The 27,156-nt window shown below is 62.4% G+C and overlaps 1 protein-coding gene across 13 annotated transcripts in view; it reads left to right on the forward strand.

Annotated features, from left to right (window-relative positions):
• KDM4B (lysine demethylase 4B) overlaps positions 1 to 15,698 on the forward strand; it is a 132,073-nt gene extending 116,375 nt beyond the window's left edge. For 7 of the 13 annotated variants that reach the window (XM_060629937.3, XM_078443560.2, XM_060629934.3 and 4 more), the window contains 11 exons: positions 55 to 506; positions 771 to 891; positions 2,848 to 3,026; positions 5,064 to 5,286; positions 6,553 to 6,629; positions 6,888 to 6,943; positions 7,127 to 7,235; positions 11,144 to 11,578; positions 11,918 to 12,037; positions 12,563 to 12,655; positions 13,649 to 15,698. In XM_060629937.3, the coding sequence (XP_060485920.1) occupies positions 55 to 506; positions 771 to 891; positions 2,848 to 3,026; positions 5,064 to 5,286; positions 6,553 to 6,629; positions 6,888 to 6,943; positions 7,127 to 7,235; positions 11,144 to 11,578; positions 11,918 to 12,037; positions 12,563 to 12,655; positions 13,649 to 13,825 (2,042 nt within the window). In that variant the 3' untranslated portion in view covers positions 13,826 to 15,698. Of the gene's footprint in view, positions 1 to 54; positions 507 to 770; positions 892 to 2,847; positions 3,027 to 5,063; positions 5,287 to 6,552; positions 6,630 to 6,887; positions 6,944 to 7,126; positions 7,236 to 11,143; positions 11,579 to 11,917; positions 12,038 to 12,562; positions 12,656 to 13,648 lie in introns of those variants that run through there. The other 6 variants (XM_078443557.2, XM_078443561.2, XM_078443558.2 and 3 more) reach the window with 5 other exon arrangements.
• The last annotated feature ends 11,458 nt before the right edge of the window (positions 15,699 to 27,156 follow it).

Genomic DNA, 27,156 nt, shown 5'->3' on the forward strand with positions numbered 1-27,156 from the left:
GGGTGTGTGGCTGCTGGCCTTGGCACCGACCTGTCTTTTCCTCTTTCCCCACAGAAGACGGAAGGGGCAAGCTGCGGCCAGCCAAGGCCAAGAGCGACAGGAAGAAAAAGAGCTATGGTCCCCTGCACCCCCACCACGCCCTCTTGCCCCAGCTGCCGCCGCCCCCACCCGCCCAGTTCCCCGCCGAGGAGGCACCCAGGCTGCCACCCCTGCTGGAGTCCCCAGCGCTGGCCCCGGGCCCCGCGCCAGCCGAGGAGAACCCCCCCCCACCGCCTCTCAACGTCGTGCCCCCCGAGGCACCTGGCGAGGAGCCAGAGGTGAAGCCACGCCCCATCATCCCCATGCTGTATGTGATGCCGCGGCCCAGCACGCTGTGTGACAAGGGCCGCGTGTCCTGCCAGCAGGCCTTTGAGCACTTTGCCCAGAGGGGCCCCACCTGGAAGGAACAGGCGGCCCCCATGGAGCTGACAGGTCCCGAGGAGGATAGCAGAGCCGGCGAGGTGCAGGTAGGAGGGTGTCCGCGGAGGTCCCTGGGGCTCCCACCTGCCCGGTGCTCCCACCACGGCCCTGCTCGCCTGAACCAGCCCCCTCGGTGCATCCCAGAGGAACCACGGTAGCTCCCGGCCAGCCCTTCCTGGGGCCTTGATCCCACGGCTGGGGACTCCGGCCTGCTGCGGAAGCCAGGCCGTCCCCTCTGCCCTGGGAGGCCGGGCTCTGCTCTGGGTGTCAGAGCCATGCCCTCCCCAGATGCTTCTTGTTCTGCGTTTCAGGCACCGTCCACATTTTCCAAATTGAAGATGGAAATCAAGAAAAGCAGACGCCACCCCCTGGGCAAGCCACCCACCCGCTCCCCGCTGACCGTGGTCAAGCAGGAGGCCTCGAGTGACGAGGGTGAGCGAGGACGCCTGTTCCCCCGGTGGCCCGTGCCCTGGCCTCCCTCCGCTGCCTGCCCCACCACCGACCGAGGTCGGGCCCCCAGACCCCCACCCCTGCACGGAATGTTGGACTGAGTAGCCCCCGCTCCTCCTGCAGTGCCCCCCACAGTCCGGCCTGACCACCCCAAGGCCTTGCCACCACCCCCGTTCGCTGTTTCCCACCTTGGGGTGCGCGCTTTGTGCCGGGGCCAGGGCCTGAAACGCACAACGTGGCCTAGGAGGGGCAGGGCGCAGGTCCTGGGGCTCCAACCACAGCCCACACTTAACGTTTCTATAACTCAGTCTCCCCATCTGTAAACTGAGGGCTGCCGGCCCCGTGGGGCATTCTGCCGGGAAGGCGCACGGAGCCAGTGCCCACGGAGCGTGCCCGTGGTGCTGAGCCCGTGGCGGGTGCTGGGAATGCCGAGGCTGGGTTACTGCTGATGTGGCGCGTTTTGCCTGTGGTTTTACTGAGCCGCACACCTGCTCTCGTGAGAGCCGAGCAGGTGCTGTTCCTGCCAGAGGCTCCTTCCCCCAGGCCTGGGGGGGCTGTCCCCGCCCCTGCCCCCGCTCCCGTGGCCTGTGCAGCCCCCAGGTGGGCAAGGACCGTGCCTCTGGAACATTTGCAGAGCAGGCCAGCAAGCGAGCAAGCGGGACTTGGCCCCGCGTCGGCCGCACCCCCCCCCCCCCCCATGTCGGGGGTTGAGAAATGACTCTGCCGTTAGGGTTAGGGCTGTGCCCGTAGGAGCAGTGCCACGCCGACGTCAGGGTGGGGGGAGCGGGGGGGGCAGCTGTCCCCAGAGTCACACCATGACCTGTCCTGTGGCCAGGCCACTGTAGGGAGATTGGAACAAACCTGGGGAGCCAAGAGCCAAGAGCCAGGGTTGAGGCCTCCGGCAGAAATCCCGCTAAGCCAGGTTTTCATCCTCAGTGTCGGCCTTTTTTTATGTGGAATTTGTGCCCAGTCGTCTGGGCGGCTCCTTCCGTTTCCCCATCTGATCTGAGGGCCGGGGGGAGGAGGGGCTCTGGAAGCACCTGGGACCGCAGGGCCAGGGCCCCCAAGGGCAAGGGAAGCTCACAGGGGGGCCAGACGTGGCCTTACTGTCCGAAAGACTGTAGCGTCACCTTTCCAGAAAGTGCCTCCAAGGCCTCCCCCACCAGCCCTTCTGGCGCTTTCTTGTGAGACCGTCTGGGCCTGGGCTCTTTGGCGACAGAAGGAGGCCAGCAGCTCTCGTCACCGGCGGGGTGCCTGGGCCTGCTTGGGGTCTCCGTGTCCCCAGGCAGAGCAGTCTTGGCCCGTGAGTCAGGCCCAGCCCCCCCACCCCCCGCCCCGGGCCGTAGGAGACTCACAAGTGCATCTTGGGGGTCTGCACTGACCTCCTCCTCACTCTCATTGAGGCTCGAGGCCCAGGCCCAGACCTCCAGGCTCCTGTCTGCGTTCTCTTCCCACCATGCCTTGCCGGCCCAGCTGTTGTGAGGTTTGGGGCCTGGGGAATGAGCACCCGCTTCTCGGGGAGGGCTCCTGTGGAGCATCGGGGGGCTCAGCCCTGGGTCCCCAGGAAGCGAGGCAGTGGGCCATGGGGCGGGGGGGATTGGGGCGTGGCTGGCTGCTAGCGAGAGCAGAGCAGGCGTGACAGGTGACAGGCGAGGTGGGAGGGACGGCTGTTTGCAGCCTCCGTCTTGGTAGTGGCACGGGGTCACCGGAGCGGGGGAGTGACGCCACTCTTCCTCGGTCCCCCCCGCGTGCCTCTCTCGGTGCGGCTGAGCTCGGGGAGTCCGCGCCAGACCCGCCAAGGCCGCCAAGGAAGTGGGGGCCGGTCACCCCCGGGGCTCCCCGCAGCGAAGTGCCCGCAGGGTGGGGACGGGTTCCTCTGGGCCTCCAGCCATGCCCAGGTTTCTCTCCGTCCCCTCCCGCCCTCCTGTTTTCCTCTAGAAGCCTTCCCTTTCTCCGGGGAGGAGGACATGAGTGGCCCCGAGGCCTTGAGGTCTTTGCTCTCCCTGCAGTGGAAGAACAAGGCTGCCGGTTTCCAGGCCGAGAGGAAGTTCAACGCGGCGGCCGCCCTGACCGAGCCCTACTGTGCCATCTGCACTCTCTTCTACCCTTACACCCAGGTGAGGGAGCTCCGGGGAGGGTGGTGGAGACCAAGGGGCCGCTGGCTGTGGGAGCAGTTTGGAGCCGCCCGGCGGGCGGCCCAGGGGGGTGCGGGACAGCCGCCGAGGGAGCGGCAGAAGCTGTCGGCATTTGGGGCCGCGTGAAGCCCTTGGAAAGGCTGCGGGGAGAAGGGGGGAGCCCGGCCTCTGAGCTTTACCAGAGAGTGACTGATCGACGGCACAAAAACGGGGCAGCCGGTGGAGGGAGCGGGGCCTGGCAGGGGGGCGTGCGGGTGGCCATCAGCAGGTGGCCGGCCTCAGCTGTCCCTCAGGGGCCAGGGGCGGCACGGAGCCGGGCCCTGACCGGTCAGGCCTCTGAGCCGAGAGGCCGAGAGGCAGGACACCCCGTGTCACCCAGCAGGGCTGTGAGGAGCCCCAGGCGGTCTCCACTGAGCCCGACGCTCCTGTCCTACACTCACTCCTGGCTGGGCCCCGCTCTGTCCTGTATTTCCCAGCCATCGGCCACCCGGCCCTGCCCTGTTTGCTGCTTCACCGCTGTTTCTCCCCGTGGCCCCTCCCCCACACCCTGACCTGCCTTCCAGCTCTTTCCTCCCTCAACAGCCCTGGCAGGAGCCCTGCCCGAGGCCGTGGCACACGTTCTGGAGGCCACTCTAGCCACGGGCTCCCTGGCCGGAAGCTCCACCAGCCTCTGCATGGGGCGCGCACGGCCTTCCTCTGCTGTGACATCTGTCCCCTGCCGTGCGCACAGCTGACCCCCGAGGTCTCTCCCACCCGCCCACCTACCCGGCCCCCTGCCTTGCCAGACAGGTTTCTGTTCATCCCTGAGTCTGCTGAGCTGCTTCCTCTTTCCTAAGCCCTCCTGCACCTGCTGTCCCCGGGCACCCCGCACCCCAGGCTCACCCGCCCTCGCTCCCACTCTCTGTGTTCATCGGCCCCTGGACTGGGAGTCCCTGGAGGGTGGGACCCGGGCCGAGTTGACTTTGGGTCCCTGGCTCCTGGCCTGGCACCCATCGCTTCCCTTGAGTCAGCCGGGCTACCCGAGCTCTGGGCCCCGGGCCCAGGGCAGCGCACTTGTCTTAAGGGCCCTGCGGCCCAGCGCTGCCCGGGGCGCTGTTTCTACACAGATTCAGTGTTTGCAGAACTTGACATAGACAACTTCTCCAGGCGCGTCCCTCTTAACGCCGCTGGTTGTCGGGGCGCTGGGGACTCTGCAGTCCAGTAGCTATCGTTCATTGTGCCCACGGTTCCGGTCAGAGCCCTTGTAGATGGGGGCCGGGGCTAGCTTGTCTCACGAGGGTGAGGAAAGCCTGTGCCAGGCACGGTGCCTCCAGCGGGGCTCCTCCCTCCCAGGTCAGGAGCAGTGCAGAGTCCTGCTACTCCTGAGACCGGCTGGGGGCTGCCGGGCCGGGGTGCCACAGACAGGGTGTTTTCGTAACAGTCTGTTCATGGGACGGGATCTGGGCTACAGCCTTTACGGGACATATGTCAGAAGTAGGGGGAACACCTCACAGAGGTTCAGTCACAGGGCCATGTGGACAGACAGAGCAGGCGTGAAGGGCTGGAGGCCGCCGGTCTTGCGGGTGGGCTAGGCTCCCAAGCGTAAGTGAGCAGAAATCTGAAGGTTCCTGGCAGCAGGAATGGCGCTCGCAAAGGCCCTGGGGCAGGATGGTGTTGGAGGCAGAGCCCGGGGGCTGGTTAGAGTAGAGGAGTCGAGGGGCAGCTGGGGTGGGGAGTGAGGGTGGCAGGACAGTGTCTTATGACCCTGACTTGGGAGGGTTTTCTGTGGGGGCAGGACAGGGACTCACTGTGTTTGAGGAGGATCTCTTGAGGGCTCTTGCCTCAGGGTCGAGGGCTGGCGGGGGGGGGGGGGGGGCAGGGCAGCTTCCGGGGGACAGTGAGAAGCAGCCCGCGGGGTGTCTGGAGGACGAGGCCACGAGAGGCGGGGGCACGGGGCAGAGTCGGGGAGGGCCACGGCGCCCGGCCCGGTGTGCTGCCCCGTGTGGGCTCCCCGCTGAAGGCGGCGACCTATTCCTGCAGTCCCTACAGACCGAGAAGGAGGCTCCCCAGGCCTCTCTCGGGGAGGGTCCCTCGGTGGCTCCCCCTTCCAAAAGTGGCCAGAAGACACGGCCGTTGATCCCCGAGATGTGCTTCACGTCCGGCGGTGAGAACACGGAGCCCCTTCCCGCCAACTCCTACATCGGCGACGACGGGACCAGCCTGCTGATCGCCTGCGCCAAGTGCTGCCTGCAGGTTCATGCCAGTGAGTCCTGGGCCCGGACGCCGGCCCGTGGGAGGACAGCTGTGGCACCTGTGGCTTGGGCCCCCCCACCCCCACCCGGTTAGGTCTGCGGAGCCAGCGGGCCCCCTTCCTCTGGGCTGCCGTCTTGGGCCTTCCGCACGACCTGGCGTCACGGGGCGGCCTCCCCCCTGGCCAGTTCGGACGGTTCCACCGAGGCCTGAGATCTACAGATGGTCCAGGGGATCTGATCTGTCCCTGCCGTCGGTGACCGGCCCCCCTCCCGAACCCTGAGGGCCCGACTCAGCCCGAGACAAGAAAATGGGTGTGTGCCCCTTTCTCCGGTGTTAGGGGCAGCAAACGCGAGCCCGAGCTCCCGGCAAGGGAAGGAAGCTTTTCCGGAGCTGTTTCATTTCAGGGCCTGCCCTGCGGAGTCCTGCCCAGAGCTCGTTTTGTCTCCTGCTAGGAGCATAGGCCCAGGCTGAGCCCGCCCTCTGGAGGGGCCTGAGTCTAGCTTCCGGGACAAGCCTGGGAGGCGGAAGGCCCAGCATAACCCCCGAGACCAGGCACTGGAGGGAGGTGGGGCCCCCTCTTCCTCCAGGAGGAATACTTTGCTGTCCCTCAGAGCCTCTGTGGGGACACAGCAGAACACTACAGTTCTGTGGCCTGGTGGCTGAGGTCCCCTGGTACTGCCGGATGGCGACCCCGGGGGTAGGGCAGAAGAGCCCTCGCTCTGGGGCGTGACCTCTTGACTCCACCACCCCCACCCCCCCGCCCCCGCCCCTGCTGCCTGCCCGTTTCTAAACCAGGGCCAAGGTCCTAAGCGAACCATCTGGGTAACCCAGAGCCTCCCAACTTCTGCTTCCTGAGTAGTGATTTTGCCTGAACACAGGGCCCGGCCCGCCCCGCTCTGCCGTCTGGACTCTGGCATCCACGAGGCCCACTTTGCGTGGCGTACAACTGCTTGGTCACTTTTCAGGCTTCCCAGCCTCCCCTGGCCTGCAGAGCCTGGGCCTTTTAGATGTGACTGGAGACTGGAGACAGCGAGGGCCGCTCTCGGCTGAGCAGCCCCAGCAGGGGGCCTCGCTCTCCTTTCCCCTACTTGTTTCAAACAAGCCATTTCTAGACCGTCCCGCTGTGCGCAGTGGCCTGGTTTCAGGAGGGAGGGTGGGGAGAGCAATTGCCCTAAATGCCGCTGCCGAATTCCAGAAGGCCCCATCAGCTGCAGCGGGCGTCCTGGCGACAGATGCCGCCCGGCTCAGCGGTCCCCCCACCCTCGCTTGTTTGCAGGTTGCTACGGCATCCGCCCTGAGCTGGTCAACGAGGGCTGGACGTGTTCCCGGTGCACGGCCCACGCCTGGACTGCGGTAACTCACCCCCGCGGCTGGGTGGTGCTCTGAAAGCCGCGAGGCCTGTGGGACCCGGCCCGGCCTGATCCCCAGGGTGACCTTGGGCGGCCTAGTCAGTTGGGGACCCGGCCCCGGCCTGATCCCCAGGGTGACCTTGGGTGGCCTAGTCAGTCGGAAACATCAGGACTGCGGGCAGGGGTGGGACCGGCCCCAGGGCGGCGAGGTGGTGGCCCTGCCCCCTCACCACCTCACCACCGGGCTGTCTGGTTCCCGCAGGAGTGCTGCCTTTGTAACCTCCGGGGTGGAGCCCTGCAGATGACCACCGACCGCAGGTGGGTGGCCGGGGGCTCCCCCTGGGGGTGGGGGGCCGGGAGGACCGAGCGTGCCCAGACTGCCCCTGAAGATCCTGTAAGCCCCGACCGGCCGGTGGCCACGCGGGGCGCAGGGGTGGGCGGTGGTCGTGCCAGCAGGGGCGGATCGCCTGTGCGCCCTGACGCCAGCCTCCCCGCAACCAGGTGGATCCACGTGATCTGTGCCATCGCGGTCCCCGAAGTGCGCTTCCTGAACGTGATGGAGCGCCACCCTGTGGACATCAGCGCCATCCCCGAGCAGCGGTGGAAGCTGGTACGTCCCCTGGGGTCCTGGCCCTGTGGGCGCAGGGGGCGCAGACGCCCATTGCAGTTTGGCCAAACCTGTTTGCTCTTAAAGGCGCAGCAGGCCCCTGGCTTCTGCGGTCTGTGTGCAGAGACGCGGTCTCTGCACAATCTAGCAGCCCTGTGCTTGCCGTCCCGCACAAGGGGGCGCCGCACAGCCTGCCCCCGTCTCCTCCGATTACTTCCCTCGGGCTCTGCGCCCCTGACAGACTGTCCAGTGCACGGTCTGGCGGTGCGGGCGGCTCCCTTGTCCTCCAGGACTGAGCTTCGCGCACCGAACGTACACGCCCCCCCTCCCCTACCCCGGCCACCACCGCTCTGCTGTCCGCCTGTCAGAGTTTGCGAGTGGGGTCACGCAGGACGTGTCCTGTGTCCGCTTTCTGTCACCGAGCACAGTGTTCTCCAGGTCTGTCTGTGTGGCTGCAGATGGCAGGGTTTGCCTCTCTCTGTGGCTACGTCACATCCCCGCAGTGCATCCTCCATTAACGGGCACCTGGGCTGTTTCTGGGTCACGGCCATGGCCCTGAACACGGGGGTGCAGATACCCCTCTGAAATCACGTGTTCAGTGCTCTTGGGTAAATACCCCTGTAGTGGAATTTACGGGATCGTATGGTGGCTGTATTTTTTTTTTTTTTAATGTTTTAAGTAATGTCTACACCCAGCGTGGGGGTCAAACACAACAACCCCACGCAGGGAGTCAGATGCCCTACTGACTGAGCCGGCCAGGCACCCCTGGCGGTTCTATTTTTAATGAAAAAAAATTTTTTTCTTAGTTATATTTTTTCAATGTTTACTTATTTTTGAGAGAGCGTGTGGGAGGGGCAGAGAAGGAGGGAGACAGACTCTGAAGCGGGTTCCACGCTCCGAGCTGTCGGCACAGAGCCCGAGGCGGGGCTCGAACTCACGAACCGTGAGATCCTGACCTGAGCCGAAGTCGGACGCTTAAGAGACTGAGCCCCTCAGCATCCCCTACTTCTAATTGTTTGAGGAGCCTCCATACTGTCTTCCACGGCAGCTGCCCCGGTTTGCGTTCCCACCAGCAGCGCACGAGGGCTCCCTTCCCTCCGCCTGCGCGCCTACACTCACCCGTTCGGTAGGAGCCATTGGAACAGGCGTGAGCTGGGATCTCGTGGTTTTGATTTGCGTTTCCCTGACGATGAGTGACGTGGAGCGCCTTTGCACGTACCTGTTGGCCATCCGGACGTCCGCTCTGGAAAAATACCTATTCGGGTCCTTTGCTCATTTTTGAATCGGATTGCTGTTTTGCTACCGAGTTGCAGGAATCCCGTAACTAGGCCCCTCTTGACGCGCGTCGCGCTTTCCATCGCCATCCTCCGCTGTCCTCCGGTGGACTGTGGCCTCGAGGGGCTCACGCCTCCTCTGCGCACCGATGAGGACGGTCGCCCCTGGGGGAGCCTGTGGGGCAGCGGACGGAGCGGGACGATGAGCAGGCCACCGGCCAGCCCTGTGACTAGACAGGTCGCTGACCTCTCTGTACCTCAGCTTTCCCCTCCGTCGGCTGGGCCGCCCGTGGCCTCCTGTGTGGTGAGCGTTCACGGGGCCTGACTGTGCGTAAGCTCCCGCCGTCAGGCTCATCGTGGCCGTGAGTTCGCGGGCGGCTTCGCCGGGGACCCGTGTGGCCCACCCCGGAATGCAGGCGGGCAGAAGGCAGAGGAAGCGGGCTCTGGGCCTGCCGGGGGGGTCCTGTGGGGCCACCCGGCCGGGTTGACGGGGCAGCAGGAGGGAGCCCGTGTGGGAGGGCGGGGGCCTTGGTCACGGAGCCAGCACTGCCCCCACCCGAGTCCCGACAGGTGATTAGGAAAGGGCCGGGTGGCCGCAGGGGGCTCCTCCGGGAAGGCGGGTATAAAAGGCTTCATTATTCAGGGGACGTGACGGTGCCGTGCTTGGCGCCCGTGATAGATCCTCCCTCCCAGACGCTTTATGGATCATCTGACATTTCCAGCTTGCAGCCTCTTCATTACCAGTACTTGTAACGATGAATTAAAAATCCTTCTACATGAGGCTCACTTGTACTGCCTAATGGAGCCTCGTGAGGAAGCCGGCAGCTAACTCCTGCTTGTCCAGCCACCCGCCCGCCTTCCCAGGGCCACGTGCTGGCCGCGGGCTCGGGGATGGTCACTCCTGGTCATCTGTCCATCTGTCTGTCCCTATGACTCCCTGGCCTCTGGCCCCGGGCACTGGGGCTGCCCTGGCTCGTGGGGGCGGGCCCCATGCCTACGGGGGCCTGAGCCCAGACCCCCTCCCGGGCTCGCCAGGTTTGCGCCCATGCTCACCCCCGTCACCAGGCTGGGATGGGACCTGGAGGGACTTCGCGGTCCGGTGGAGACTCCAAGCGAGTCAGCTTGTGATCAGCTACGGGGGTGGTACAGGCGTGGCTGGTGGGGGGCGGGCGGTTTGAGCCGGCTCTGCCCTCTCATCACCCCTGCTTTGAGGGGAGGCGCTGACGTCTGGCGGTGCTGGTGCCGGAGGGAGGGTGGGCCTTTGCCAGAGCAGGTTGGCGGGTGGGCGTGAGGGGCAGGTTGAGCACAGGGGACTTGGTACGGGGCGATGGGGGGCGTCTGCAGGCAAGAGCAGACTCCACGGCCAGCGTCACGCCCGTCGGTGACCCCGGCTGCCCCAGACCACCGCTGTGCACGATGTCCGCCCTCCCTGCACCCCCTCCGTACAGCCTCCACCCAGGGAGACCCAGACGCCCAGCACCGGAGGCTCCGACAAATAGTGCGGTGGGGGCCTGGCCTGCATTCTCTGCGACGCGGGAGCTCGGGATGAGGGCCCCGCCACCCACGGGCTGAAACGGGTTGTGCTGTGCCAGCCCAGCTGTTGGGTCCTCCTGGGCCTCCGCCGGCAGGTGGGGGCCTGGCTCCCTGCGCCTTCCACCCCTGCGGAGGAGGCCCAGTCCTGGAGGGTTAACGCGCCCCCGCCTGTGGTTGTGCGCCCGGCCCCGCGGGCTGGCGGGATTAGGTATTGACAGTTTAATAATGAGATCTCATTGCCATCGATCGGCGGTGGGCGTGCTCCTGCTGTGCCCTGTGCTGCGCGGCTTATCTGGCCTTTGAACACGGTTTACAGAGCGATAAAGGCCCACTTAGTAAGTGTAGGAAATGCTCACAGTGGCCGCCCTCGGGGCGGGGAGGGGGCAGGGCCGGCCTGCGGGGGCGGACCCTCCTGGGGAAGAGCCTCCGGGAGGAGGAGGGGGCGGCTCCACAGTGCCTTATACTCAAAATTAAGGTAAAATTCCCCATTTTAAAGTACAGTTGAGTGACTTTTAGTACGGTCACGGATTGAGGCAATCATCACCATGATCTGGTTCCAGAACATTCCACCTCCCCAGAAAGAAACCCGTCCCCATAAGCTGTCAACCCACCCACCCCCCGGCCCCCACGAGCCCCCTTCCCGTCCGTGGATGAGCCTGTTGTGGACGTTCCGCTCGCGTGGCCTCATATCCCGCGTGGCCTCTCGTGTCTGCTTCCCTCCCTGCGCGTCGTGTGTTCGGGGTCCGTCCGCGGGGCGGCGGGGGTGGGCGCCTCGCTCCTGCTCCGGCCGAGGGACGTGCGCGTGCGTGTGTCCCAGGCAGCTATGCAGAGACAGTGGGGGGAGGAGAATCCGCAAGTGCTTCTGGAGGAAAAGCCACTGGCTGGGTCTGGGGGGGGCTCCACCCACCACGGCCAAGACCCCTGGCCACGCAGAGTTCTGCGGGCTTTTCCCACAATGCTTCCCCCAACAAACGCCAGCCCCCGGGGGCTGCTGAGTTCCTGGCCCGGGGCTGGGGTGGGGGGTGGGGGTCGCTCCCGGGAGACAGCCCCGGGGGTCCCGGAAAGGGCCTCGTAGCCCCATGTCCTCGGCCTGTGTCCCCCCAGAAGTGCGTGTACTGCCGGAAGCGGATGAAGAAGGTGTCAGGAGCCTGCATTCAGTGCTCCTGTGAGCACTGTTCCACCTCCTTCCACGTGACCTGCGCCCACGCCGCCGGGGTCCTCATGGAGCCTGACGACTGGCCCTACGTTGTCTCCATCACCTGCTTCAAGCACAAGTCAGGGGGCCACACCGTGAGTGCCCCGCCCGCCCCCTCCCGCCCCCACCCCCGGCCGGCCGCCTGCGCGCCGACAAGGCCCTGTCCCCGCCGCCCCCAGGTCCAGTTCCTGAGGGCCGTGTCCTTGGGCCAGATGGTCATCACCAAGAACCGCAACGGGCTCTATTACCGCTGCCGGGTCATCGGCACCAGCACGCAGACCTTCTACGAAGTCAACTTCGACGACGGGTCCTACAGCGACAACCTCTACCCGGAGAGCATTACCGTGAGCGGGGCTGTCCTCGGGAAGCCGGGGAGGGGGGAGGGCGGAGGGGGGAAGGGGGAGCACGTGGGGGGGGGGGCTGTCCTCGGGAAGCCCGCTAGGCCCCTGCGGTGCTCCCCTGGCCCCACCACCGCAGGAGGGCTCCCCGGGTTGTGCAGACGCTGGCTGAGCGGGAAGCAGTCAGTTCCAGAGTCGGCCGCCTGTGCTCACGCACTTGCTGGGAGAGTTCAGGCCCGGAACGCCACTCCCCTCCTGTGCACACACTCGAGGGCCGGGGCAGATGACAGTGGGAGGCGTGGGAGGCGCTGAAGCCCCACTTGCCGCCCCCTTCCTCCCTTGCAGAGTAGGGACTGTGTCCGGCTGGGACCCCCACCCGAGGGGGAGTTTGTGGAGCTTCGGTGGGCGGATGGCAACATGTACAAGGCCAGGTTCATTTCCTCGGTGACGAGCCACGTCTATCAGGTGAGCCGGCCCCTGCTTCGCCAGGGCAGGGACGGAGCCACGGATGGGCCGTGGCCAGCTCCCGCTGGGGACATAAATTGCTCAGGGTTTCTTAGGCCTTTAAGCGGGGAGGGGTCTCCGCTTGTCCGATATTTTCCCCCCAAGTTGTCTTTCTGACTCCACATGTCTGGTACGCCATACAGACATAAAATTTACTGTTTTAAGCATTTTTTAGCATACAGTCCCACGCCCCACATTTTTTTTTAATCGCGGTGGTTGTGAGTTTCTTTCCGTGATTGTGGAAGGGAAGTTATTCAGCAGCTTGAAATCTTAGAAGAAGATCACCCATGTGCCAGCCACCAAAGTCGACGGCCGCTCGTCCTTGGCTGTTTTGCTTTCTCTCGCGTCCGCCAGCCCCTGGATCTCTCCGTGGCACACCCCTCGCCCCTCCCTCTCTGGGTGCTCCTACTTGAGGAGTGGGGGCGGGGAGGCCGCCAGGGCAGGGCTGGCCAGCGGGGCGCCGCTGAGAACCGCCTCCCTTTGCAGGTGGAGTTCGAGGACGGGTCCCAGCTGATGGTGAAGCGCGGGGACATCTTCACCCTGGACGAGGAGCTCCCCAAGAGGGTCCGGTCACGGCTGGTAAGTGGCAGAACAGGGTGGGGACGTGGCCCCCAGAAGCCGTTAGTGGTCCTTGTGGAAGCAGCCTGTCCAAATGGCCTTGACCTCCCCCTCGTCCTTAGTCGCAGGGCTGGAACAGCCCAGCCAGGAGGAGGTGAATCTGGGGGGGGGGGGGGGGGGGGCATTGTGCTCGGTGCACAGCGGCCACAGGCCGCCTGAACACAAAACCTGAGCTCAGAGCTGCTCCAAAGCTCATCCCTTTTCAAAGGGAACAATGAGTCCCAGAAGCGAGGGATGGTGACGGGGCTTTTTCTCCCGGGCCCTTTGCATTTGTGTTTCTCCCGTCTTTAATGCCAAGGCAAGGTTTTGACGAGCAGGGGGCTGTGGCCATCGGTGAATGAGCTCAAAGTAAGAGCTGGTGTGGGTCTCACGGCCGACCTGACCCCAGGATCCCTCCGGGAAGCACAGGGGGCCCAGACGGAGCCCAGCCACCCAGCCACCCTCTGGGAGGACAGCCCAGGCTCTGGCCCTGGGGCCCGTGACTAGGGGGGCCTGGATGGCTCGCACACGGGATCGGGGGCTCACGCAGAGGCAGGAACGCTGGGCAGCCGTCCCTGGCGACCGGTGTCACTCCCAGAAGGTCACCGGTTGAGGGACCGTGCCTGGAGGCCGCGGGCATGTGCTTCAGCCGGGTGCCCGCACGGAGCCCCCCGAGGGGCTGCTGTGACGAGGCATCTTGGGATTTTCAACCACAGACGTCATCTGTCATGGTCCTGAGGCCAACGTGTGGGCTCAGATTTGGTGGCTGGGGACAGCAGCCTCCAGGTCACAGACGCCTCCCTTCTGGTGGCAGGAGGGAGAGGGAGAGCTCCCGTGGGCCTCTTTGTTTATGGGCCCCGATCCCATTCACACGGCCTCCTCCCGATACCGTCACCGTAGGGGTCAGGCTCCCACAGACGGATTTGGGGGCGCCCCGCTGCCACGCTAACCCCCGTGCCGTCTGGTCTCCCGCAGTCGCTCAGCACGGGGGCACCTCAGGAGAACACCTTCTCGGGAGAGGAGGTGAAGGCCGCCAAGCGCCCGCGGGTGGGCACCCCACGCGCCCCCGAGGACTCAGGACGGAACCCGGACTACCTAGCGTTCATGGAGAGCCTCTTGCGGGCGCAGTGCCGGCCCGGGGCCCCCTTCTAGGACAGCCGGCCACCCGGCGACCCCTCGGCCCAGCAAGGCAGGCGGCGGCCGGCCCTGGCGTTTGCTTGCTGTGAATTCCTGTCCTCGCCTCCCCGGCCCCCGAGAGGCTACCTCTGCGCGGCCGCCCCCGCTCTGCGGCGACAGGAGCCAGCAGGACGCCGGCACGCGGCCCCCGGACTCAGGGAGCAGGGCCACGCGGGCTCTGGGGGGGCCGGCCGGGGACTCGCGCCACCCCCACGACTCAGATTCGTAAACCATGTAAGCTCTTCTCGAAAAGGTGCTACTGCTTTGCCTGCCTCCTGAGCAGCCTTGGAGGTTGTGACTTCTGTACATACGTGACCTTTGTGAGGCTCTTTCTAGAAATACCTGTTGTTTAAAAAAACACGAGGAAAAAAAGGAAAACAAAGAAAAGGAAAAAAAATCCCCAAAGTTGTTTTCTAGATTTGTGGCTTTAAACACGAAACAAAACAAAACACAAACGTTCTTTTTTTTCCAGAACCAAGATACGCTGAGGGAGATAAAAGCATCTCGGGTTTTTTGTTGGCTTGTTGGTTTGTTGGTCATTGTTTTAAAACCTCGCTTGTCTGCGCACCAGCGGCAGGGAGGTGCCCCGCATGCGGGGAGGCCCGGTGGCACCTGGGAGGCCAGGCAGGGTGCCGGTGACAGGGTGACGGGCGTCGGCCCGTCCCTCCTCTCTCCGGGACTTGGCGAAGGTCTGGGCGGCCGGCCCTGCCTGCTCCCTCCGGGGGCGACCACCAGCTGCAGGGGTCACAGAGCCCCCTTCCGGTCCACGCGCGCCTTCACGAAATAAACACGCTCTCTCCTGGTTTGTTCCCTCTCCTGCTTCTTCCCCTCGTGACTGCACTGCCGGCCGGGGGCCTCCGCTGTTTGCAAAAGGCTCCATGTCCCCAGAGCGTCCCCCTCCCGGCCGTGTGCGTGGCCGGGCGTCTGTTCACCGACAAGCGTGGGTGACATCCGTGGCTGTCTGGGGAGGGAGGATGTGAAACCAGCCAGCTCTCCTCCCCCCCCCCCACCCCCACCCCCACCCCGTGGCCCCAGGCCCTGGCCGCCGCCCCACCGGCGCAGGGGTGCCTGCCTTGGACCCCGAGGGGCCAATGGCGTCCGCGTCTTGCTTGGGAGACGTGGGTCTGTGCGTCTGGGGGACGCTGATGTCAGCACGGAGGAACCGGGGTTTCCGAGGCGAGCTTGTGAGGGGCTTTGGGCCCCCGCCCACCTGCCCCCGGGAGCCTGGCCCACCGCGGCGGCCCCTGCCGTCCTGCCCAGGGATTGCCGGCAGAATCTGCTCGTGTAAAAAAAAAAAAAAAAAAATTAAAAAGAGTGTTCTGCTGGTTGCCAGGCCAGAAAGAACTATATAAGGAGAACAGAAAAGATGTAAATGAGCCGAGAACCTTGCGTTTCGTTGGTGGGGGCGGGGGGCAGGTGCCCTGGAGGGGGCGGGGGCGGGAGGTGCCGCGGGGAGCCCGCCGGATGTGGGGGTCCCCCTCTGCATGCGGCAGCCCCGCGGGGCGCCGGCACTGTGTTCATATGTAGTTTGAAAATGCTATTTATATTGTAAAGGGAACAGGAGGAAGGGGGCTGGCCCTCGGGCGGAGGGGTGGGCCAGACCCAGGCGGGGTCTCTCTAGGTCTGGGTCTGGGTCTGGGGCGACGTGCAGACAGGCCGCGGCTCCGCGAAGGGGAAACGCACATTTCCCCACCAACGTATACCCGTGTCTATGTACAAAAACGAAAAACAAAGCCACCCGCCCTGATTTTGCTCCCACCCAAGATTAAGGATGCGCTGTATTTTTGCCTAATTTCCCCTGCCTCTAGGTTCATAATGAATTAAAGGCTCGTGAGCACTGCGAAACAGAGCTCCCTGGCTGGCGGTGTCTTCATTTCGGGGTGGGGGGCGGGCCCCCAGGAGGGTGGGGGGGCGGCCTGGCCCCTCGTTCCCGCTCCGGGCTTCCTGGTGGAGGGTGGTTCTTCCCGGCCGACGTCTGGCCGCGGCTTGCGTCCCCCCACACCCCTTCCTAGAGTCTGTCGGGCTCCACTCACAGGCAGGCTGGTGGCAGCGGTGGCTGAGGCAGCAGGCTCCCCCCACCCCCCCCCGAAGGACAACTCTGGGGGCGCCTGGGTGGCTCAGTCAGTGTCGATCTCAGCTCAGGTCATGATCTCACAGTTCATGAGACCGAGCCCCGCACTGGGGCTCTGTGCCGACAGCGCGAAGCCTGGAGCCTGCTTCGGATTCGGTCTCCCTCTCTCTCTGTCCTTGTCCCACTCACGCTCTCTCTCAAAAATAAACAAACTTAAAGAAAGGTTTAAAAAACAAAAAAATTCTGTCTTTGACCCCTTGTTTGTCTGGGGCCAGTGGCCACCTTCTCCCACTGCCCTCGTGATCAGGACCCAGTTCCAGTGACGTCTGAGCCAAGGAGGGTGCCACGCTGTGGGGTCTCCCAGGCCTGGCAGGAGGCTGGGCCCCCAGGCTTTGTGAATGTGCCACGAATCCAACAGGTCCTGGGGGGGCGGGGTGGCACCAAGGCAGCAGGTCGGACCCCCGCCTTGGTGGAGCCAACAGGACTGGGCGGGGCAGCCGGTAAGTACGGCTCACCCGGTGAGGTAGAAAGAGCAGGGGAAAGGGAGTCTTGAAGGAGGATAGAGTGCCAGAGGGCATGGTCCGTGCAAAGGCCCCGGGGCAGGACCTGGCCTGGCATATGGGAGGAGCGGTGAGGGGGCCTGTGTGGCTGGGACAGAGTGAGCGAGGTGGGGTGGGGCGGGACGGGAGGACAGGGAGGGGACGGGGCAGGTCGTGCACAGCCTTGTGGGCCTCCGGAGGACCTGGGCTTTGACCCCAGGGAGGTGGGACCCTAGAGGGCTGTGGGCAGAGGAGGCGGGACCTGCCTCTGGTGCTCATGGGCGCCCTCTGGTGGCCGCTCTGCGGAGGCCGGGCTGCGGGGGTGGATGAGGGCAGGAGCCTGCAGACCGGGGCTGACGGGACTCGCTGAGCATCTGGAAGGTGGTTTGGCCACAGGCTGGGGTGAGGCAGGCCAGGGGCAGGGAGAGCAGCTTGGACTTACGGGGAGCTGGACACACGGGCCTGGGAGCGGGGAGGGGGGCCCTTGGGAGAGACCGGCGTGCAGGTGACATGTTTACGGGACACTCGAGACGGGGACCTGGGACTGGACCCCCCTCCCCAGGAGCTGGTGCAGGGCTGGGGACGAACCGCCAGCGACGTGGGGGACCCCAAATGGGGTGCTCGGTTTTTCCTCCCCGGCAAAGGGGGTCCTCGCGAGGTGGTGGCGTCCTGGACAGCGAGTTCCTTTGATAAAGTCACCTGCCACCGCCACCTTCACCCCACTTCTCGGATCCTCCTTTTTGGGGAGCCCCTGCCCCCAGCCAGGACTCCGTTTCCCCACCTGTTCCAGGGGCCTCTGTCTGTCCTCAGCCCCGAGGAGGGGGCCGCGGACCCAGGCGGTCTGGCTGCAGAGGGCCCGCCGTTTGCACCCCTCAGGTGAACGGCCGTGCCCAGCCGGTGGGGGTGCCCGGTGCCCGGGCCCCGGGTGCTGGGCCGGGCCCCGGAGAGAAGCCCGAGGAGAAGGGAAAGACAGTTGCTGGTTCTCTGGGGTTTAGGGCTCAGGAACGCGGGGGGGGGGGGGGGGGGTATGGGGGGGCACAAATACAGAGGGTCGGCTGGTGGCCACAGCGACCTCTCAGAGCAGATGTCTGGGAGGTGACGTTTCAGGGATCTGAGCCCTCTTGGGGCGCCTGGGTGGCTCGGTTGGTTGAGCATCCGACTTCCGCTCAGGTCATGATCTCACGTCTGTGGGTTCAAGCCCTGCATAGGGCTCTGTGCCGACAGCCTGCTTCCAATTCTGCGTCTCCTCTCTCTGTGCCCTCCCCCGCTCCGGGTCTGTCTCTCAAAAAATACAAATGTTAAAAAAAAAAAAAAAAGGATCTGAGCCCTCAAGGGACAGCCTATCAGAAAGACTGGGGACAGGTGCCCGGCGTGTGAGTATATAGTCCTGGGACGGGCCTCTGCCACCCATGGCCCTCGAGCCAAATCTGGCCTTCCGCTTTTGTCTTTTGTCAATAAAGTTTTATTGGCACAGGCCACGCCCATCCGGTTAGTTGTTACCTATGGTGGCTTTTGCCCTCCAGGGGCCGAGCTCACCCTGCCTGCAAAGACAGACGCGCTCGGTATCGGGCCCCTTACGGAGACCTCTGGTGAGCCGGAGGCCGCAGTCCCCACGCCCCCGCTGTGCCTGCATGTCCCCTGGTTCTCCCGTGGGGCCAGCCCTCGGGCCCCAGGCCCCTCTTGTCTCTCAAAGGCTCCCAGTTAGGCCGCCTGCACCGTTCGCACCCCACCCCCTCCGGAAGTGGAAAGAGAGACTTTGACCGAAGGCCCCTCCGCTCAGGGCGTCACTTCCGCTCCGGCCATGATGTCACGGTTTGTGGGTTCAAGCCCCGCGTCAGGCTTCTGTGCTGACAACGTGGAACCTGCTCGGGAAGTCTCCCTCTCCCTCTCATCCTGCCCTTGCACCCCCGCGCGCGCGCTCTCTCAAAATAATCTTTAAAAAATAAAAAATAATAATAAACAAAGAAACACAGCACCCAAGGTGTGCGTGGGATGTAGTGTATTTGGAAGTAATTTCTGTGGCACCGGCCCGTCTCGGTGGCCCCTACTGGCCCCTGGACACTTCGGCTCTGTTGTCCCCAAATCGCATCGGCCTGTGACCGTCAGCCTGGGCTTCAGGGCCCACCTGCATAACCCACGATGCTGTCCTCGTCTCAAGACCCTTAACCGCATCTGCGAGGACACTTTTTCCAAATGAGGTCAGAGGCACCGGAAAGTGGGGCGTGGGCATGCATCTGGGGGGCCCCGGTCAAGCCGTTCCAGCGTCCTTTCCCCCCCACAGACCGAGTGACCCCTGCCTGGTCTCATGACTGTCCCCCTACTTGACTGTGGGCCCCATGCGTGTAAGGACAGGGTCTCGGTCCCCTTTGCAGCACCACGCTGGCCCCAGGGCCTGGAGGCCGGATCTTTGAGTCCCGGTGCGGGTCGATGGGCTCCAGACAGCCTCGGGGGCTGGTTCCCTCCAGGGGCCGTGGGGAAAGGGTCTCAAGAGACGAGGGAAGGGAGAGACTAGCCGGGTGAGGGGCGACCTCTCGGGGCACGCCCTTCAGAAGAGCTGTGATTCTCCTGTCACCTTCCGATGTCACACAAATGGTAGCTGATGAAAAGGATCACGCAGGAAGCCAGCTGGGCTACAAATGGGGCTTTGAAACGAGTGTTTTGACTGGATACGGCGAGGCCCAAACCAAAATTACCTCGTGACACTAGGACGCTCTAGTTAGAAAAAGCCGTGTCCCCACGGCCTAGCCATCCTGGAGCTATTTTGTGTAAATACGGAGGGTTGAACACTTGCGTAAATTAAAGAAAAAATTTTTATTTGTTTATTTTTGAGAGAGAGAGAGAGAGCGAGCACAAGCAGGGGAGGGGCAGAGAGGAGGAGAGAGGGAATCCCAAGCGGGCTCGGCGCCATCAGCACAGACCCCAATGCAAGGCTCGAACTCACGAACCGTGAGATCATGACCTGAGCCCAAATCGAGAGTTGGATGCCCAACTGACGGAGCCACCCAGGCGCCCGAGGCCTTGGGCTTCTACCCCAGGGAGGTGGGAGCCCTGGAGGGCTATGGGCGGGACCTGACTCAGGTGCTCACAGGCACCCTCTGGTGGCCGCTGCGGGGAGGACGGACTGTGGGGGCGGGGGCGGGAGCCTGGGACCAGGGAGGCGGGGACTGCGCTGTTCCCGGCTGGGGATGACGGAGAGGACCAGGCGGAAGCAGAGAAGAGTTGTTGGGGGTTAGCACCTTGGACGTCCCCGCTGACCCTGAAAAGGGGCCCTGCGGGTGGAGCAGGGGAGCGAATGCCTGGCTGGAGGGGGGTCCACAGTCTCAGACACAGAATTCCCCTGTTCTTCGGTGAAAAGCAATACTCCCTTACAGGGGTGGACTGTGATTTCAATAAATCAGTCCCCTGTGGTTGGACACTACGATTGTTTCCAGTTTTTCCCAGTTAGGGACCATGCTACAGCCAGGCCACGTTTGCGTGTCTCCTCTCTTGAATGCATTCCTTTAAAAAGAGTGGGGGTGGGGGGGTGGGGGGGGGCACCTGGGTGGCTCAGTCGGTTGGGCGTCTGACTTCGGGTCAGGTCATGGCTCAGGTCATGATCTCAGGGTTCGGGAGTTCGAGCCCCGCATTGGGCTCTGTGTTGACGGCTCAGAACCCGGAGCCTGCTTCCGATTCTGCGTCTCCCTCTCTCTCTGCCCCTCCCCAACTCATACTCTCTCTGTCTCTCTCTCTCTCTCTCTAAATTAAATAAACATTTGGGGCGCCTGGGTGGCTCAGCCAGTTGGGCGTCCGACTTCAGCTCAGGTCACGATCTCGCGGTCCGTGAGTTCGAGCCCCGCATCAGGCTCTGTGCTGATGGCTCAGAGCCCAGAGCCTGCTTCCGATTCTGCGTCTCCCTCTCTCTCTGCCCCTTCCCTGCTTGTCTCTGTCTCTCTGTCTCTCAAAAATAATAAACATTATAAAAAAAAAAAAAAAAGAGCGGGTGGGGGATCGCTGGCTGGAAGCATCTGTGAAATTACTTTTAATTCCTTCAGCCAGGTGACCCCCTCAGACCCATGCGCCCCGCCGTGTGATGTGGGAGAACGCCACCTCCCAGCCCTCCCGACGGAAGCTGTGCCCCGGCCGTGGTCTTTGTCGACGGGATAGGTGAAAAGTGGCATCTGACCATGCCTCCACGTCCCTTCCCCTCCCGATGAGTCAGGCCGAGCATCCTTTCACACGATGAAAAAGCTTTTTGTCAGAACTGTCTTGAAACGTGTTATTTCAAAAAGTCCCCAGTGACCGTTCCCATCACCGAGAGGGTTGATCTGATGTTCAATCTCTCTCCACGCTGTATCCGTCCAGCTCAGCGTCACTCGCCGAGCCCTGGGTCGGGGGCCACACCCAGGGCGACTCTCCTCTCATTTGATTCCGTGAAATTAGAAAACCCAAGCCCATAATTAGTGTGCGGTGACCGTGGTGGCAAGTGACTGGTGCTGGGCACCGGCTCCAACCAGGACCCGGAAAATGCAGGGACGGCCCGTCAAACACCTTTCTTGCTCTCCCCCCCCGCAGGCTGGACCGGTGAACCTTCCCACGGGGGGGGGGGGGGGCAGCCACGCACCCCGCACCCCGACTTTGGTCCCGCTGACTTGCAGAGAATCCCCCATTTGGGTCTGCTGAGCATTTGGACACCATCTCACTTTATTTTTCATTTTTTTAATGTTTATTTGTTTTTGAGAGTGAGCCCGAGCCAGGGAGGGGCGGAGAGAGAGAGAGACAGAGAGAGGAGGGAGAGAGCTCCACGGAGCCCAGGAACCGTCAGATGCCAGATCGTGACCTGAGCCAAAGGACACTGTTTGAAAACACAAGCCCTGGGGCGCCAGAGTCGCTCATTCGGTTAAATGTCCGACTCCGGCTCAGGTCATGATCTCAGGGTTTGTGGGTTCGAGCCCCGCGTCGGGCTCTGTGCTGACAGCTCGGAGCCTGGAGCCTGTTTCGGATTCTGTGTCTCCCCCTCTCTCTGCCCCTCCCCCGCTCACGCTCTGTTTCTGTCTCTCAAAAATAAATAACTGTTAACAAAATTTTAAATAAAAATAAAACCTATGCCCTGATGGGTCACCCGTCTGTGCCCCCAACCAGAAAAGAAAACCCTCGGGTATCACTGAGGGTCAGACGGCTGGTGAGGGAGCCGATTTTCCAACAGCTCAGTCTCCCAAAGAGCCCCGGACTTGTTCCCGGGGCTGGGGTTGTCGGCCCCAAAGGGATGGCCCCGGGACACCCGAGGGGCCCAACCCGCCCCACGCCCCGCCTCTGAATGTCGGCGGCCGTGGACGTGGCTGGAGCACCCGCTGCCGCCACAAGGAAACGTTCTCTCCCAAGTCGTCTTCCAGACACGCGGGGGAGCGCAAATCCTCCAGCGGGCAAAGCGCGGGGTCTTTGTGGCTCAGCCGAAGACGGGGCCACGGCCATCGCGCTCATCATTTCCTTCCTCACTGTGCCCCCACGAGGAGGAAAGTCGCCCGCACAGGCCTGTTGACCGCGCGGAACTTGTGGCCGACGAGTGTCCCCCTCCCCCACCCTGTCTTTGTGTAGCCAGTGGCGCCTCCTGGCTGTCACCGGAGGGCGCTGCTCACGCTCGCGGCGTATTTCCAGGTCGCGGTATTTCCCTTCCGATTGTCAGCACGTCTTTTTACACCTCGATGAACCACTTTTGAGCCACTGATTCGTTGTTGTTGTTTTTTAAGCTTTTCCGTAACATACAGATACGTACATGTAAGTGAATAATGACCTGGTGAATTTCGACAGTTGGGACACCTGTGTGATCAGCCCCCAGATCACGAAGCGGAACACGCCCACTGCCCCCAGGAAGCTCCCCCACGAGGGTCCTCCGGGTCACTGCGCCCCAAGAGGGTGCCCGCGTCCCACCCCTGTTCATCGCCCCAGATGCGCGTTGCCTGTTTTGGATTTTATATAGATCTGGAATCTCGCAGGATATCATTCTCTTTGTGTCTGGCCTCTTCTACTCAAAACTGTATCTGTGAGATTCATTTGTATTGTGTCTATCGGGATGCAGTGTTTCCTTTTTAATTTTGCATGAAAATCTGCGGGTTTTGCATGTTCTAGCGTATTAATAAACCATGATGCATCTATCCAATTCTACAGTTGCTGGGCATCTGGGTTGTTTCTATTTAGGGCGTCATGAATAGTGCTGAGAACCTTCTCCAACAGGTGCAAGCATTTCTGCTGGGTGCAGACCCAGGAAGGGGACAGCTGAGGTGCACCCGTTGCACATTTTTACGAGTAGCATGACACAGAACTACCCGTGAGAAAGGCTACTCCAGGGACTGTGAGGGACAAAGAGCCAAAAAAGCAATGAGAGGTACTTGTCCGCATGTACTGGCCAATGATGCCTTTGAGGCACAGGCGTAGTCTTTAAGGGAAAATCTCACGAGATTCTTGGGAAATGTGAGCTAGACCCCCCGTTTCAATTTTGTAAAGTCGTCTTGTCGCGTCTTCCTCGGAAGCAACCCACCAACCCGGAGCCCACACTCGGAATAACGTGGCTTCTGCGTCCTAACTCCTCAGCCCGGCTCGGCCACTCAGGTGCGTCAGGCCCGACCTGAATGTTCCTTCTACAAGGACGGTTCTCCTGACCCTGGGCCAGAAGGAAGCCCTTCCTCTCCGTGTTCCCATTCCAGCTTTGGATAGATGGTCGTCGTGTCTTCACCCCCCGGGTGAGACATCGCAGAGGGCAGCTCGGGGCCTGGCCTGCGGCCAGTATTACAGGCTGACTAGGTTAGCAGTCGACAATCACTCTTGGAAGACTTACCATTCAGCAAGGTCCTTTGTGTGGCTTTTCTTCCGTGATCTTTGCGACAACCTTACGAGCACATTCTCATTTTATACAGACGAGGATGTGGAAGCACAGAGAGGTGAAGTAATTCGCCCAAGGTCACACAGCAAGCAAGGGGCAGGGCTGGGATTTGCATCCCGGATACCTGGGCCCGGAGCCCACATTTTCGGCCCCTTCGGCTGCGGTGCAAGTTGTAACCTGATGACAACTGCAGGAGGTGGGGACTGGGGGTCTACCTCATTCCGTTAGGGCTCCAGTGACCGACTACCACAGACAGGGCGGCTTACAAACAGTGCCCGTGTGTCTCTCACAGTTCTGGAGGCTCTAAGTCCAAGATCGAGGTTCTGCGTCTGGCGAGAGCTGCTTCCTGGTCCATAGTCACCTGTCTCTCGCTGTGTCCTCACCAAGCAGCAGGACTGCGGGAGCCCCCCGGGGTCTCTTCTATAAAAGCATCGACCCCCTTCACGGGGGCCGCACGCTTATGACCTAGTCGCCCCCCAGTCGCTCCCTCCTTCCCACCCCATCACCCCTGAGGTAGGATTGAAGGTATGAACTTGGGGAGGGAGGACACGCAAGGCAGTCCACGGCGGAGATCTGTGGTTCGTGTGCCCAAGAAGTCATTTGCTCGTAGCTGTTTTCGTGAACCTCCTTTTTCACTTAACCTGACGGCGTGGACGTTTTCCATATCATTAAATATTCATGCCCCACATGTTAGTAACCATCTAATATTATAAATGTTTTTATTTAGCCGTAATTGATATTCCATTAACGTACACGAAAGCTCCATAGGGTTGGCAAATAACATACCCCTGCCCCCTGAAATAAATAACTGCCACCTGAATTCGGGGCGCCTGGGGGGGGGGGCTCAGTCAAAGTCCTACTTTTGGTTTCGGCTCAGGTCGTGATCTCGCGGTCTGCGGGTTCGAGCCCGCGTCGGGCTCTGTGCTGACGGCCGGGAGCCTGCTTGGGATTCTCTCTCCCTCCCTCTCTCTCTGCCCCTCCCCCACTCGCCCTGTCCCTCCCCAAATAAATAAATAAACTGAAAAAAAAAATATTTCCCTCCTTCCAGAATATTCCCCCGGCAGCCCTCCATGCTCAGAGGCAACCACTGATCTCTTCTCTGTCCCCGTAGACTGGGGTGGCCTCTTCTAGAACTTTCTGTAAACGGAACCAGGCAGAACGCTCCATGCATTTGCGATTCACCGAGGCTGTGGCGAGTTGCCCACGCGCATTCCTTTTGCATCGCTAGGTAGCATCCCGCCCCGTGGCTGGGCCACGGTCCACGTGGAACGCTCACCGGTTGGCGACATTTGGCAATCACGCGTGAAGTGTCTGCGAACTCCCTCACACCTGAGCGTATTTGTGGACGTTCTATGAGACTCTGCCCTTGGGGTTCGCTCTCACGGAAACTTCTCCCGCCTGGGGACACTCAAGGCGGTTTCCGGCGTGGGGTGCTGGAATGCCAAAGAATGTTGCGGTGACCGTCCTCGCACCCGATTGTAGAGCAGAGAAGGAACGATGCGTGGGGTTGGGGGTGCGGCAGGGGCGCTAATGGCCACCAGGGTGGCCGGAGGCAGGTGAGCAACGGCTCACGGAGGGGTTGGTGTTTTCTGGAAGATCGCTAGGGAGCACTAGGGGGATGCTGAGCCAGGAAAGGTAGGATTGGCCCAGGGTGCGTTGCAGGGACAGGTCAGGAGACCCCTGTGTTATCTCCTGAAGGGCCATCGCGACGGAACAGAAGACCGGACCGCGGGCCGCTCTCGAACTCTTGCCTCGGCCGGAGTCAGTGCCGTGACCATCTGATAATGCAATCTGTTCGGAACAGCTGCCTGGTGACAAGTATAATAAAGCGTATTAATGAGGCCATTATTACTCCCTAATTAAAAGCTAATAACTAAGAGTTAATTGCCTTTAAAAGATGAAGCAAGGCTGGGCTGGGATTTATCTCTGTTTGCCTTTGCGTGCCTGGATAGGCTGATATTTGGGAACTAATTAATTGAATCAAATCTTAAGAAAACTAATAATGTCCTCATGCCGTTTGGGCCGTGAATTAAAAGGTGTCTCAGCGCCTTCATCTGGAGTCCTGTGCCCTCGGATCCTGCACTGGGGAGCCTGGGAGCTGGGCGAGGGCGAGGCGGGCGTCTGGGGGCGCCTGCTCGTCCTTGGCCGGTGGGGGCCCGGGTGTCCCCGAGTCAGGCTGCCCAGAGCTGCCCAGACACCAGACGGCCCAGCCAGGCCCCCGACCGGCTTCCACTGCTATTAATAATTATTGTTACCTTTGGCGTTGACCTCGCTGAGGACTCCCAAGAAATTGCAAAACACTCGTACAGAGAACCCCCAGTAATTGTATTTTACAGACGTCGTGCCTCACGGAAACCAGGAAATCCGCACAAACACAGTCACTCGGGCACGAGCCTCTCGCGACTTCACCAGGGAGTCTTTCTCAAGACTTTTTAAATGCACATATATACAATTTTCTTTTAATTTCTTGCCCCGGTGCTCATAAGGTTCAAACTTTGGGTCATTCAACCATACGATAGGTATTTAATGGTGTCCCCTCTGCCCTTCCTGTGCTGGTGGAAACCGGGGCTTCAGGCTTGGCTTTTAGGGAGCCCCCAGCCCGGGAGGAGATACAGTCGGAACCTCACCCCCCTCGCCCTATGGGGCCGGAGCCGGGGGTGCCAAGGGGACTGGAGTGGGGCCCCCAGAACGCTGCTTGGAGGAAGCCGCTGCCAGAGCCGGGCTCTGGAGGACGAGAACAAGTTGTCTGGGTAGAAATGGCGACAGGTACGAAGGCACCGTGTTGCAAGGCGGGGTGGGGAGCCCAGAGCTGGAAGGCAGCAGGGGTTCAGCGGGACCTTGCACTGGGGGTTAAGAGGACGCCCTCAGCGGAGAGCCACAGGGGGCCGTCTAAATCGCAGAGCTGGCAGAGCCCCTCGGCTGCTCAATCACCTTCCGCGGCTCCCCATTGCCCCCAGGATAAAGTTCAAACCATGATGGGCACTGCTTACAAAGGCGGTGGGCATCTGGTCCCTGAGACCTTCGGCCCTTGATTTTCTGCCTTTGGTGCGTCTATAGTTACGGTAACTATTGATAGGTAAGGACGCACCGCTGTCCCTTTGTCCACTGCTTCCTGGCTGTTTTGTAGATCTGATCTCCTTTGCTGCTTGGCGCGTTTTGGTGTCTTGGGTATCGGTGTGTCTTAGACTGCTTCGTCCTGTTCTTTTGCAAAATTACTATCGGTTTTTCCTTTGTGGTTACCATGAAGCATCCATAAAGTACCCTAAAATTATAACACCCTATTTTTTGAGAGACAGAGAGAGAGAGAGAGAGAGAACATGAGCAGGGGAGGGGCAGAGAGAGGAGGAGATGCAGAATCCGAAACAGGCTCCAGGCTCCGAGCTGTCGGCACAGAGCCCGACGCGGGGCTCGAACTCACGGACCGGGAGATCGTGCCCTGAGCCGCCGCTTAATCGACCGAGCCCGCCAGGTGCCCCTTTCTCGCGATACTTTGAACGGGGCCGCCCGGTGCCCTCCCGGCCTGAGGGCTTGCTGCTGAGACATCCACCTGTGGTCTGATGGGGGCTCTCTTGGGGCGGGGAGCCCCGGCCTGAGCTGCGGGGTCGGAGGGGACCGCCGGCTTGCTTTGCTTCCGGCGGCGGGACGGGCACCGCCGCGGCCGGGCTCCCCCTTCGGGTGGGACTGGGGGCTTTGCAGCGGCTCCCGTGGGGGGAGGGGCGGTCTGCGCGAGCAGCCTCGCAGGTGCTCCCGGTCAGGCTCCCTGGCCCGGTGGCAGGTGGGCTCAAGTGTGCGCGCCGGGGCTCGGGCCAGGCTCCGGGGCCGTGGGGTCCTCCCCCCCGGAAGG

Source organism: Panthera onca, chromosome A2 (genome assembly GCF_046562875.1).
Source record: "Panthera onca isolate mPanOnc1 chromosome A2, mPanOnc1 haplotype 2, whole genome shotgun sequence".
Classification (NCBI taxonomy): domain Eukaryota; kingdom Metazoa; phylum Chordata; class Mammalia; order Carnivora; family Felidae; genus Panthera; species Panthera onca.